Source organism: Nicotiana tomentosiformis, chromosome 2 (assembly GCF_000390325.3).
Source record: "Nicotiana tomentosiformis chromosome 2, ASM39032v3, whole genome shotgun sequence".
In the NCBI taxonomy this organism is placed as follows: Eukaryota; Viridiplantae; Streptophyta; class Magnoliopsida; order Solanales; family Solanaceae; genus Nicotiana; species Nicotiana tomentosiformis.
In genome coordinates this window covers 46,325,237-46,339,281 of record NC_090813.1, presented here as the reverse complement: position 1 = coordinate 46,339,281, position 14,045 = coordinate 46,325,237, and the positions used below count along the sequence as shown (strand labels likewise).

Here is a 14,045-nt window from a genome sequence, read left to right as displayed (position 1 = left end):
AGCCCGAACTATCAGGCCGATTGGCTAAATGGGCTGTCGAACTCAGTGGGTACGATATCGAGTATCAACCCCGTACGACCATCAAGTCTCAAATTTTAGCGGACTTCGTGGCCGATTTCACGCCGACCCTCGTACCCGAAGTCGAAAAAGAACTCTTATTGAAATCGTGTACGTCATCGGAGGTATGGACCCTTTTTACGGACAGGGCTTCAAACATGAAGGGGTCCGGGCTAGGCATCTTTTTAAAGCCACCCACAGGTAACACTATTAGGCAATCTATCAAAACTACTAGGTTGACTAACAACGAGGCCGAGTAAGAGGCCATGATTGTAGGTCTCGATCTAACTAAAAGCTTGGGAGCAGAAGTCATTGAAGCAAAGTGTGACTCTTTGCTAGTGGTAAATCAAGTAAACAAAACCTTCGAAGTTCGAGAAGGTAGGATGCAAAGGTATTTGAACAAACTGCAGGTCACTTTGCACCATTTTAAAGAATGGACTTTACAGCATGTTCCACGAGAGCAAAACAGTGAGGCTGATGCACTTGCAAATTTGGGATCATCGGTCGAGGAAGGCGAGATAAGCTCGGGGACTGTAGTTCAACTCTCGAGATCCGTGATCGAAGAAGGTCATGCCGAGATAAATTCTACGAGCTTAGACTGGGATTGGAGGAATAAGTATATTGAATACTTAAAGAATGGAAAGCTCCTATCGGACCCTAAAAATGCGAGGGTCCTACGAACCAAAGCTGCTCGATTCACATTAACTGCAGATGGAACACTATATCGAAGGACATTCGATGGACCATTGGCAGTATGCTTAGGTCCAGGAGACACAGATTACATCCTACGTGAGGTGCACGAGGGCACTTATGGAAATCACTCCAGTGCCGATTCATTAGTCCAAAAAATAATCAGGGCAGGGTATTATTGGATCGATATGGGCAAAGATGCAAAGGAATTTGTTCGAAAATGTGACAAATGTCAAAGGTTTGCACCAATGATCCATCAGCTCGGAGAGCAACTTCACTCAGTCCTATTCCCATGGCCATTCATGAAATGGGGAATGGATATCGTCGGCCCTCTTCCCTCGACCCCAGGTAAAGCTAAGTTCATTTCATTTATGACTGACTATTTCTCTAAATGGGTTGAAGCGCAGGCGTTCGGGAAAGTAAGAGAGAAAGAGGTTATAGACTTTAACTGGGATCATATCGTATGTCGATTCGGGATACTCACCGAAATAGTGTGTGACAATGGGAAACAGTTTGTCAGCAGCAAAGTGACGAAATTCTTCGAAGACCATAAAATAAAAAGGATATTATCAACACCGTATCACCCCAGTAGGAACGGACAGGCCGAATCAACGAACAAAACTATCATTCAAAACCTAAAAAAGAGGCTGAACGACGCTAAAAGAAAATGGATCAGGGTTCCTACCCGAAGTCCTTTGGGCATATCGAACAACATCAAAATCTAGTACGGGGGCAACCCCGTTCTCCTTAGTATATGGCTCCGAAGCCTTGATTCTAGTCGAAGTCGGGGAACCCAGTGCCAGGTTTCAATATACAACAGAAGAGTCAAATAACGAGGCTATGAACATTAGCCTCGAATTATCGGATGAAAAATGAGAAGCTGCTCTCGTCTAATTATCAGCCCAAAAGCAGCGAATCGAAAGATACTATAATCGAAGAACCAAGCTTCGCCATTTTAAACTGGGGGACTTAGTGCTAAGGAAAGTCACCCTCAGTACCCGAAATCCAAATGAAGGAAAACTAGGATCGAACTGGGAAGGACCGTATCAGGTTCTCGAAAACATCAGAAAAGGATCATACAAGCTCGGTATTATAAACGGCAAACAACTATCAAGCAATAGGAATGTGTCGCACCTAAAATAATACTACTGCTAAGGTACGACCCTCTCATATTCGTTTACATTTCGAAAATAACCCCTGCAGGAGTTCGATCAGGAGCTAGGATGGATCCTTCAATACGAAGCCCTAGGTCTGGAAGCACGCGTTGCACTCTTTTTTCTTAGACCGGTTTTATCCCAAATGGGTTTTTCGGTAAGGTTTTTAATGAGGCAATCAATGATCGTGCTAAACTTAGAAACAATTCGACAGTATCCGAGGCCTCTTTACAATCGACCTCGAATACTGGGGGGCATTAGCCCTCAAATATATCAAGTTCTGATGCAAGAAAGTTATTTCGTAACATATATAATGACTTGCAAAGAAAGTTCTCTTCTTTACCGATATCTTATATCCAAGAAAAATTCCTCTATTTCGAGATTTATTATGCAAATAGGATTGAGATAAATCTCCGAGTCCGAGCAAGCACTCACTCGACTAATAAGCCTACAGACTACTCTTATTCCGAGTTCGAGCAAGCACTCACTCGACCATTACGCCTACGGGCTACAGTACTTCGAGTTCGAAACATTCACTCGACTACTTAGCCTATGGGCTACATTACTTCGAGTTTGAAAACATTCACTTGACCATTACGCCAACGGGCTATATTACTTCGAGTTAGAAATCACTCACTCGACTATTAAGCCTACGGGCTACATTACTTCGAGTTCGAAAACATTCACTCGACTATTACGCCTACGGGCTATATTACTTCGAGTTCGAATCATTCACTCAACCATTATGCCTACGGGCTATATTACTTCGAATTCGAAATCACTCACTCGACTATTAAGCCTACGGGCTATATTACTTCGAGTTTGAATCATTCACTCGACTACTAAGCCTATGAGCTACTTCTATTTCGAGTTCGAGCAAGCACTCGCTCAATCATTACACCTATAGGCTATATTACTTCGAGTTCGAAATATTCACTGGATTACTAAGCCTACGGGCTATTTTTATTTCGAGTTCAAGCAAGCACTCACTCGATCATTATGCCTACGGGCTATATTACTTCGAGTTCGAATCACTCACTCAACTAATAAGCCTAAGGGCTACATCACTTCAAATTCAAACAATCACTCAACTCGACTACTAAGCCTATGAGCTACCTTATTTCAAATTTGATTAAGCGCTCACTCGGTTATAAAGGCTACGAAGTCCAAATTCGATCAAATTGCCTAAATCCCTGTGAAAACATTCATAAGGCATGAATAAAATCTTCACAAGACAGGAAACAAAACAGAAGCAAGTCGGCAAAAGAAAAAGATATTTTATATATACAAGATTGTTTACATGATTGATTACAACATAGAAACTAAGGGCTAAGTTTCTTGGTTATCTACGAGAGCAGTCTCTTCTTCATCGGGCTCCCCCCCGTTCTCGGACCCCGCTCTTACTCCCACCATCATCATCATCGTCATCATCGGAAGCCAAGGCTTCAGCACCGGCTTCAAGTTCTTTAGCCCTTTTTATCTCTTCAGCAAGATCGAAACCTCGAGCATGGATCTCCTCGAGGTTCTCCCTCCGAGATCGGTACTTAGCAAGTTCAGCGACCCAATGTGCTCGAGTATCGGTGGTCTCGGCTGCCTCTCTTGCTTGGACCTGGGCAGCTTCAGCGTTGGCCCGATATACGGCCACGAGTGCATCCGCATCGGCCTTTGCCTTTTCGGCATTGAATTCGGCCTTGGCAAGTTCAGAGGCCAACCGAGCCTCGAGCTCCTCTATTCTTCTTGCTTGAACCGAGCTTTTCTCCTTCATACTTTGGAGTTGGTTTTCGGCCGATGATAATTGAGCTCGAGCAGTTTCTTTCTCTGCAGCAAAGCGGTCCATACCTTCTTTCCACTTCAAAGACTCCACTTTTATCTCATCAACCTACTCACGGAGTTTCCTGATCATCTCAATTGTGTGCTGCAGTTGTGAGACCAAAAAATTAGCCACCGTTCCGGTATAGAGCCCATAGGCTTTTAAAAGTATCATTACCTGCTCGGACAGATCGGTCTAATCTTGGTAAGCTTTGGCCAACTCAGCTCGGAGGTCTTTTATTTCCTCTCCCTTTTGCCCTAAGAGGAGCTTAAGGGAGTTCCTATCCTCCGTAACCCGTTGAAGGTCAGCCTCATATCGATGCAGCTCGGTTCGGGACCGAGAACATGCTTCTCGATGAACTGCCGCGGCCTACAAAGAAAGAAGAAACGAAGTTAGAAAATAAAAGCAAACATAAAGGTAATGCCAAATAATTTAAGGCTTACCTGATTCAAAGCCTGCTGCACTCCGTGAAAAAGATCTGATGCGTCACTTGTACTGGTAGCATCCTCGACACCGGTAAACAGGTCACGAAAAGGATCCTCTCCATCATGAGGCCTGTCTAGTTCGAGGAACCCCAAAGCTTGGGCTTCTCGAATCGCCCCTGCCGAAAAAGCAGGGAAGGTGGGTGAGTCTTCGATTACTACTGCCCCAAGTGAATCACTTGGAGCATTCTCTTCGGTTCGAAAAGATTCGGGGAGAGCCCCTTCAGATATATCCCCCGTCCGTTGGCTTCGATGGGAAGCATCTCCGATCTCCAACAACTCGGGGACTCTACCCGAGTCTCTCTCCGATATATCCTCAGTTCGAGGCGGAGCCTTATGGACCACCATCGATCCAGCTGCCTGTGGAATGTCGGTGGTCTTCTTCGTTCAGGCCGACAGCGCAGACCCATCATTTTCTTCTTCTCTTCTTCTTCATCCCTCAGACGCAGAACCGATTCTACGGTCAAAGGAATGGTATTCTTGTTCGGCTTACGAGCCGTCCTCTTCTTCGGTTTTTGATCTTCGGAAACATGGGCTCTTTTCCTCTTATTATCTTTCACCGTCTTTGGGACAGAGGCCGAAGCCTCTTCCTCGACGGACGAGGGCCTCAAAACCGCATCTTTACCCACACCTATATACGGGAAATTTTATTAAAGTGTATGAAAAACATCTTGTTCGAACTACCAAAAAATACGAGAAAGGGGCTTACCATGATTTTTGGCCTCCCATCGGCCCTTTGACAAGTCACGCCATGAGCACTCGACGTATGAGGAGGTCAAAACCAGATCCTGTACCCAGTTCTTGAGATCGGGCACTGCGCCGGGCATCCAGGGAACCGTTGCATCACAAAAAGGGGAATATCGATGAGAAAGGAAATGAAAGGATAAAATAGTAGGAGATAACAACAGAATTACACTTACGCTTCATATTCCACTCCTCGGGAAAAGGCATCTTTTCGGTCGGAATCAGGTCTGAAGTCCTTATTCGAATGAACCTGCACATCCAGCCTCAATCCTTATCCTCGTCTATGCTCGAGAACAGAGCCTTGGTAGCTCGACATTGAAGTTTTATTAACCCTCCTCGAAAAGGCGAGGACGGTACAATCAGACGAGATGATCGAGGGTGAAAGGCATCCCCTCGATTTTGTTTACAAAATATCGGATCAAAATAACGATCCGCCAAAAAGAAGGATGGATCTGGCCTAGGGTTATTAGGTATTTACGACAAAAATCTATGATAACGGGGTTGAGGGGACCTAACGTGAAAGTGTAAGTGTACACACTTAAAAACCCTCTCACGTAAGTAGTAATATCCTCTTCGGGAGACGACACTACCACTTCTTTGTTCCCCAGTTACAATCTTTTTTTATCTGCTCGATATACCCCCCGGTTATTGAACAAATATATCTCGATACGGGCTCACATCGGCTAGGAACCGACGAACCTTTATCGAGTTTGAAATCGGAGGTAAGAACACACGCCTCCGGAACGCACTCCTCAGGCCGTGGATCCACCGGTATTTTGTCGGCGGCAGATTGGGAAGAAGAAGCTTTCTCTTTTTGGGAGGCGGTTTTTGATGTCTTCACCATTTTGGATTTAAAGAAGGTGACAAAGATTTGGTGGTTTAGAAGAAGAATTTTGCAAAAAAGAGTCACATATCAGCGAATAAACTCAGAAGAGACAAAAAAGAACTTAAAAAATCTTCTAAAGATTGAAGAAGTAAAAGTGATGAATGGTGGACGAAAAGGCTATTTATAGGTTGAAACAATGACGGTTCAATATCAGCGGTGGCCGACCACCGTCTGACACGCATTAAATGCCTTGGTAAGCTAAACCGACAGACAGCTATCACGGACGTCATGGTCAGGCTCGATGCAAATGTCAACGCTTATCCAATCGAGCCATTGAGAAATCATATCGTTTCTCACCACATCCTTCACGAGAAACGAGAGAACTATTTGTATACGGTCGAAATAGATTTCGGCCTTCGTACGATTGATCGAGGTCGAAACAATAATGGATCGAAGAAAGACTTCATAATATCGAGATGGGTTCCGAATATGGTATGAACGAGCTTCAGATTTCAGGTATAGGTCAAACACCGAGTTCGAAGTCATTATCGAGCTCGAGTTCGAATCGAACTATGATGAGATGATTTCGAGCTTAAGGGGCGGAGGCCAACCGATACCGAGTCGGAATCATCACCTGATTCCGAGTCCACATCAAGCTCTAGAAGCAATACCGACCAGCATCGAGGCCGATCGAGCTCGAGCTCACAGACAAGAGCCGTTACAAACACACTAGGGGAGAGAATCTCGGCAGAAATTAGAAAAAAATTGATTTATCATTGGTCTCCACTAGGTATTTTTAATTATATCTAAAGTAGGATCCTCTACTATAAAGAGGATGGCTACATTTCTGTAGAAGGCATTTTTTTGGCTTACATTATAATTCAAGCACCATATTCTCTTATATTCAAGAGTTACTCTTTTAAACTTCCTAAATTGATTCATCTTGCTTAGTCCTAAAAATCATCATCTTTACAACCTTGTTTATTTTGCATTCTTTGCAATCCATAATTGATATTTCTATTTATACTTACGATTTGTATTAATCTATATCACATATCCTTAAAACTACGTACAAATTCAACTCCATCTATTTTTCGGGTAAACATATTTTCCACTGCATACCACAAAGTAGTTATGCTATCCACTGATGATCTATTTGAAATCTTCTAACTGGATATTCACGTTATGATAACACTAAACATCAATTTCTCAGAAAGGTAGCTTATTGAAAAACATGGGCGCGCATGTAAACAACATACAACATCAAGTCTTCCACTACGTATATATTTCATAAGTAACAAGACACGTGGTGGAATTAAAACAGTTTAAAATAGTGTTGCGCGTTGTTGAATCAAAAGATTCTTCTCCTTAGATAGCATTATCCACAACAAACTCTATATTTACTGGTGTCTCTGTTTCAATTTAATTGACACACTTTTCTTATTAATGCGTTCCAAAAAGAATGATATATTTTTATATTTGGAAACAATTTAACTTTAACCTTTTTATTTTACCCACTTTACCCTTTATGAAAACTTTTTAGAGCCACATAAATGTCATAACCCCACAAAGTTTTTGTCTCTTAAATTTTTAGGACTATATGTTTCAAAAGTTCTTTTTTTTTTTTCTTTCTTTCTAAACTTGTATCAAGTCAAACTACGTGAAACGGAGGGAGTATACTACTAGGAGTATCTTTTTACTAGCTTCCGACGGTTAATGTGAAGTTTCCTAACATGACAAACGAGGTCTCATGAACAAATATTTTGATAAAGCCGATTCTCATTGATGATATAATCTATAATAATGACATAGCTTTAGTTACACTATCAAAGGGAAATGCATAGACTTAGGACAGGGGAAAAGAATGTACAATAAAACGACCAGAATACAGATGTTGCTGCTGGTTGTTTAGAAGAAAGCAACTTCATACCAAATACCTTTCTGGAGTACAAAGGCAAACTCTGTGGGAATCGCGCTTGGCATGGCGGCCGCTGGCTACACAAGCACAAGGCCATTGGGCCAAAGGTCTCTGAAATACCATTCATCTTAGAGACCTCTATATAGAGAATGGCAGCAGAAAACAGCACATGAGAACACGTAAACGAACATGATTTTCCAACAAAATTTTTTCACTGAGGACTTTCACTTCTCTAAACACTCACTTCTATGCACCTTTACGAAGCTAACTTTTCCGAGAGCCTCTAACAGTTGGACTAGTCACCATCCGCGAGCTTATACTTGCAGTTCTTAGAAGCCTACGAAATTCCGACAAGCTTATCTTCCCATCTTTGTCGATATCTGCTTCTTCTAGAAGTGGGTCTATGGAGCCCTTTAATCCAGTATGCTGTATGAACATAACCATCATGTAAGTAAAAGTCAGATATGCCACAATTTGGAGCTAGCATATTTCCAACAGAATATGCGAACTATCTATATGGAGGATCCACACTTTCAAACATCAATGAACGATTTATGTTCTTAATAAGTACAGTATAACCATGTAGCTTAGCAACTCTTATTTCTTTTCTTCTTGCCTTTTCCTTTTGGAAGAAGCATGTAAATACCACATTGTTAATCACTTGAAGTAGAAAATATGACATACTAACCATTCTAAGTTCTTCTGGAGTTATGAATCCATCTCTATCAACATCAAATTCCTCAAAAGCAGCTTGCGATCTTTCCTGCCATTTTATAGAATTATGCTCCTCCAACTGATGGACATGTAGAGTGGCTGCGACAAACTCTGGGAAATCAACTAGCCCATCTGTGTTACTATCAATCTGCCAATCAATGAATAAAATGCTTCAGGATTCTGAACTGTTGACGAAACCATATAGTAGGAAAAGATATGCATATGCAGAAATAAGAGCATGTCCAATTGTTGAGTAACCCCTCAGATCATACATGGATTCACGGGCCCGAATCACAGAACTTATTCCAGCTTGAAGCCACAACAGGTATTACATAGCAATAACTTAAATATTCCTCACATGTCCTATTGCAGTGCTATACTTCATTCTTAGATAGATGAGCTTACCGCTTGAAGAATCTCAAGAACCCGTGACTCTTTCATCTTCCAGGGAAGATCCTTAGCAAGGGCCTGCATTAGAATTGAATGTCATACTCCATAAGATAGATGACAAAAGGAACATAAACGTACGCAACGCTTAGCAGAAAGAAATACAAGTGCTCATGATTTTAGCCAGATACTTAGAGAACTGTACAGGAAGAAACTAACTAGACCATGAAAGATTGGAAACACCTGTCTCATTTCTTCAAGGCTAATGACACCATTTTTATCCACATCAATTGCAGAAAACTGATCCCGGACATCTGCCAGCTCCTCCTCATCAACTGTGCTAGCCAATGCCTGCCAGGTAATGAAATTTCATGAAGTTAATGTTTTGTACATTTTATTTTGACTTAGCCACAAAAAGGTCTAAGAAAATAAGAAGCTATGAGTTTACCCGTAAAGCAAACTGTTTTAATCGACTGTACTTGACAAATTGTCGCATGTTTGATAAGACAGAAATGTCCAGTGGAATCTCAGATGCATCACCTCCTTCGCGGACCCATGGATGCGCTGAAATGTTTGAGTATATCAGTTTGAAACACGTAGTTTGTTGTATCAACAATTTAAGGTGATGAACACCAGTAACATCTAAATGATTAAAAAAAACCTGTGAAAATAGGCATGTCTGAAAGTTGTTCAATAAGTTATCAAACATGGAAGATATTTAGCCAAAACTGATAGCTATAATGGACATCCAACACCGAACAGTGCTGATGAAGAAGTAGGTTACTCAAAACTGACAAAATCAGGTATGAATCTTTGGACCTTGAGCAACTTCTCTGATGAATCATGCTTTGTCATAGTAAAACTTAAACAGCACTTAAAAAAGTTGTACTAGATCAGAATACTATTACTTACATAGGGCCTGGGCAGCAGTAAGTCTAGCACGAGGATCCTTCACCAATAATTTCTTAACAAAATCTTTAGCACTGTTGCTGATAGTTGGCCACGGCTTGCGACGAAAATCAGGCTTGTTTCTTAGTACCTTAGCGTAGTAGAAGCAGAGTTAGAAACAATAGTAAATCAGCTAAAGCACAATTTACTAAACATGAGAAAGAACAAGTTAAACATCTCAAAGGAATAAATAACACTTTTGAATAAGATTGTCTCTAAGGAAATATCAACCAAGCCAAACTTATTCAAAGAAATATCAATAGCTTCCGTGGACTCAAAAGAGAACAAGAAAAGTTCAGATTCTAGAAATTCTGATACTCAATATACATTGCAAAGCAGGATACTCAAGAACTAAACTAAATAAAGCAATAAACTACACAGGAGATCGCATCACCAGATATACTGCAAAGTGTGAATGGACTGAAATTTCAAATAAAAAATTAGCTAACTAAAAAGAGACTGGAAATTTTAATTTTCCAAAGAAAGGCAGTCAAACATGAAATGTACAATGCAAAGGTCAACAAAAAATGGTAAACATGCTGCTTCTATAGAATATACAGTTCATTTCTACTAGAGCTTAGAAATCGTAATTCATTTCCAGAACTTAGCAAGAAAAGACACCCTTTGAAATGTTAACCGACCGCAGAGATATTAGAATAAAAAAGTTAGCATCTCACCTCCTTGAATATGCCATCCTCTGTTTTATCCCAGAAGGGCCGACGGCCACAGAGCAAAATGTATGTAATAACACCAATACTCCACACATCTGATTCGGGTCCTGATCTACGCTTTAATACCTCTGGCGCTACGTAATATGCACTACCAACAATATCTTGGAACTTCTTCCCTGCATTTATTAATTTTTCAGTTATAAGTTTTTACTATCCGAGGTAAAACTATATTAAACTTACACCATTGATGATATAACAGATATATGAAGAAGATTTCAGACCATAGCATTAATGAGCTTTTTCTTTTTTTCTTTTTTCTTTTTTCTTTTTCTTTTTCTTTTTAATAAGCAAAATGAGTTTACATTAAAATTTGTCACTGAGTAGATTTACGGGCATCCAATTACCTGGTCTTATGAAGTCTGAAAGACCAAAATCTGTGGCCTTCAATGGTGAATCCTCCTTTGAAGATTTAAAGAGAAAATTCTACAAGAAAGAAAATGTGTAAGAAAACCAACATGTAGCAAGCACAAACAAGCCAAAGGAAGTACATAACTTCTTGCAGACCTCAGGTTTCATATCACGATGCACCAAACCATGTAAATGACATTGAGCGGCAACTTTTAGCATCTGACGTACAACTATTGCTGCATCTTTCTCGGCATAACGGCTGTCCTTTCTGATCAAAGTAAATTATTGGTAACTCACATAAGTATTCTTCTTAACCAGAAATAAAATATAGAGCAGGCACTGCCGCCCATGAATGATTAACTAAACCTGGTTCATGCTACTTACTTGGCCAAAATGCGGTCCAAGAGTTCTCCACCCTCACATAACCTAGAGGAAACAAATTTGAAATCTATTAACTCACCAGTGGATAGCATGATCAATTATAGGGAAAGGAATTAGGATCTGAGGAATCAAGACAGAGCTCTAATAACAAAACTTACTCCATTACTATGTAGACGTAGTTATCATCCTCAAATGCATTATTGAATTGAACCACATTCTCATGACCGGATAAGGCCTTCAATATCTTGACTTCTCGTTTTACATCCTCAACTGCAATCGGAAGAACCATCTGCAGTAATTCAGGAGAGTTATGGTATAGTTGTACTATAGTAGATTGGAACAACAGGAAGTTCAAGACAGGGTAATTGAACATGCAATTGTACTAAAACTTAACAAGTATCCAGAAGAGAAACATCAGCCCCATCATTACAGAAGGGTGATCACATCTTAACTGGTGCGAAGAGATTATAGGAGACAAAGCTGGAAGAACCTTTCACCAAATGAAAAGTTCCATCAAAGTCAACAAAGAAAAAAATAGTTGTATCATGCATTTATAACCAAGATTTTGTGCAGTGTCACAGACAAGTCCATAACAAAGAAGCTACCGGTGCCTATTGACTAGAAACCAGCTCTTTTTAAACCAGGTCAGGGAATTTCCATCAAATTGTACATAATATTAACTGCAGCATCATTCAAGGAAGGCAAAGTGCAAACATAGATGTTTCTCTCAGCATGCGTCAACTTCAGAACCACAACCACTATTATTAATCAAACAACCTACAGACCTTTAGGTTTCGATATATTTATGTCTATTTACGGTCACAGCTTTATCCTCTAGCCATGAATAACAATTAACAACAGCGTAAGTTGGTACTTCAAAATTTAGCAGAAGATACTCCTGTGCACAAAAGCTAAGCAAAAAAAGAAAAAACAAGAAAATATGCTAAAGCTTTTTACATTAGTGATTGATGGATATTCTGGTCTATGAACATATACCATTTTGAGTATCTCTGTTAGAATGCACAATAGAACTCAAGTATCAGTCAATCAAGACATTTTAAAAAAAGATTCAAAAGAAAGTCTTGAACCCATAATTAGGATTTAACAGAAACGTCTCATAACTCTGACAAAAATTTCAGACAATATCCCAATTTGATGCACTGCATAATTCCATAAGAACTTAAAATTCCAATAAAGTCGGAGACAAAAATCAGATAGTAGAGGATGGGCAAAATGGAGAGAAAATAAAAAAGGGGAGAAACCTTGTTCTTCTCAATTCTCTTGACAGCGACGCGATCTCCATTAGACTTGTGGGTGGCAACGTAGGTATAACCAAATTGGCCATGACCCAACAACTTCCCAATGGTAAACCTCTTATCAAAATCTTTATCATACCCAAAATCAGTTCTTTTCCCACAAGCAATAACCCCACTCTTCTGTCTCCTCCCATTATTATGCTTCTTAACATTTTGCTGAGAATTTCTAGGTTGTTGTTTTTGGTGTTGGCTTTTGTGGTTATCTTTAACTTTCTGTTTATTGCAATGAGACCCTTCTTGTTTTGTTGATGTAATTGTGGATGTAGAAGGTGGATTTGCTTTGTTCCTCCGGACATTCACGGTGGTGGCTGTGGCGGTGGTGGAGGGGGTGTTGCTGTTAGAACCACTAACTTTTGAGCTAGAAAAACAGTTATTACCCATATTTGGGATATGAATATAAAGCCTCAAAGTTTTTGGAGAAAAAACCAAATCATCAGAGAAATTGGAGAAAGATTATGGATATAAGGAGAGAATTATTTGGGGCCGGGGGGGGGGGGGGGGGAAGGGAATGTGAATGTAAGAGAATAATAAAGAGATTTAAGAGGAAAGTTATAAGAAGGAGAAAAGAGGAAAAAGAGAAGAAGGAGAGGGGAGGTGAAGATGGACCATGGTTATCATGGTCAAAACAGAGACGTTTGAAAGAAGAACCATAAGCCCTTCTTATTTTCAGTTTTATGGAGGGAGAAAAAAACTGATAATTTTACCCTTTGATATTCTTTTTTATCCTTTCGATTTTCTGTATTTTCATTTCTTTATTGTGGCCTCTCTGAGATTAGGAAAATAGACATGAGGTTTTTGGTGTTTTCCTTCCTTCTGGAATTAGGAGTCTCTACGTTCCCCTCCCTCCTCTGGTGTTTATTTTACACGCACGTGGACTGGTTCTATAAAATAGGTAAGGACTTAGACTGAATGTTTCGGCCTAAATAACGTGGGAATATAGCGGGGTAGTTTGATGACCGGTTAGAGTTAGGCAGGTATTAGTTATATATGTATTAGTTATATATGTAGTAGTTATGCAGGAATAAGTAATGCATATATTAGTTATGCAGGGATAAGTTATGCAAGGTTGAGTTATGTTGGGATTGGTTATGTATGAATTAGTTATGCAGAGATTAGTTATGCGGTAGTTATATAAGAATTAGTAATATAAATGTAATGTGAGTGTTATTTATTATTAGCTTACTTTATTTTATTAAAACGGTTAGGATAGTTTAAATATATATTTTTAAACAAAAAAATACAAGTTTGAATAAAGGGTATTCTTGTCATTTTGTGTTTTAATACAAGTATTACTAATACATGTATAAGTTATTCCACCTTCTACCCTGCATAAATAATACATAGATTCCCTCATAACATATACATATATTAGTTATGCGAAAAAGAAAAACATGAACCAAACATTGTATTAGCAATGCTACATTTTATGTGAAAAAGAGAAAAAATAACCAAACATTATATAACTTATGCTAGCTTTTATGTGGATATTATTTTTTCTTCTTCTTTTAACCAAACAATGTATAAAGTTATCCTAATTTT

The 14,045-nt window shown here is 39.7% G+C and overlaps 1 protein-coding gene across 1 annotated transcript; it reads right to left on the bottom strand.

Annotated features, from left to right (window-relative positions):
- Positions 1 to 7,524: 7,524 nt before the first annotated feature.
- LOC104104906 (calcium-dependent protein kinase 28-like) lies at positions 7,525 to 13,321 on the bottom strand. The gene is made up of 12 exons (XM_033658356.2): positions 12,453 to 13,321; positions 11,349 to 11,479; positions 11,194 to 11,235; positions 10,966 to 11,077; positions 10,806 to 10,884; positions 10,408 to 10,577; positions 9,695 to 9,821; positions 9,231 to 9,346; positions 9,026 to 9,133; positions 8,801 to 8,863; positions 8,370 to 8,543; positions 7,525 to 8,107 (listed from the first exon to the last, which is right to left on the bottom strand). The coding sequence occupies exons 1-12, from the start codon at positions 12,885 to 12,887 to the stop codon at positions 7,946 to 7,948; spliced, it is 1,719 nt and encodes a 572-aa protein (XP_033514247.1). The 5' UTR covers positions 12,888 to 13,321; the 3' UTR covers positions 7,525 to 7,945.
- Between the last annotated feature and the right edge of the window lie 724 nt (positions 13,322 to 14,045).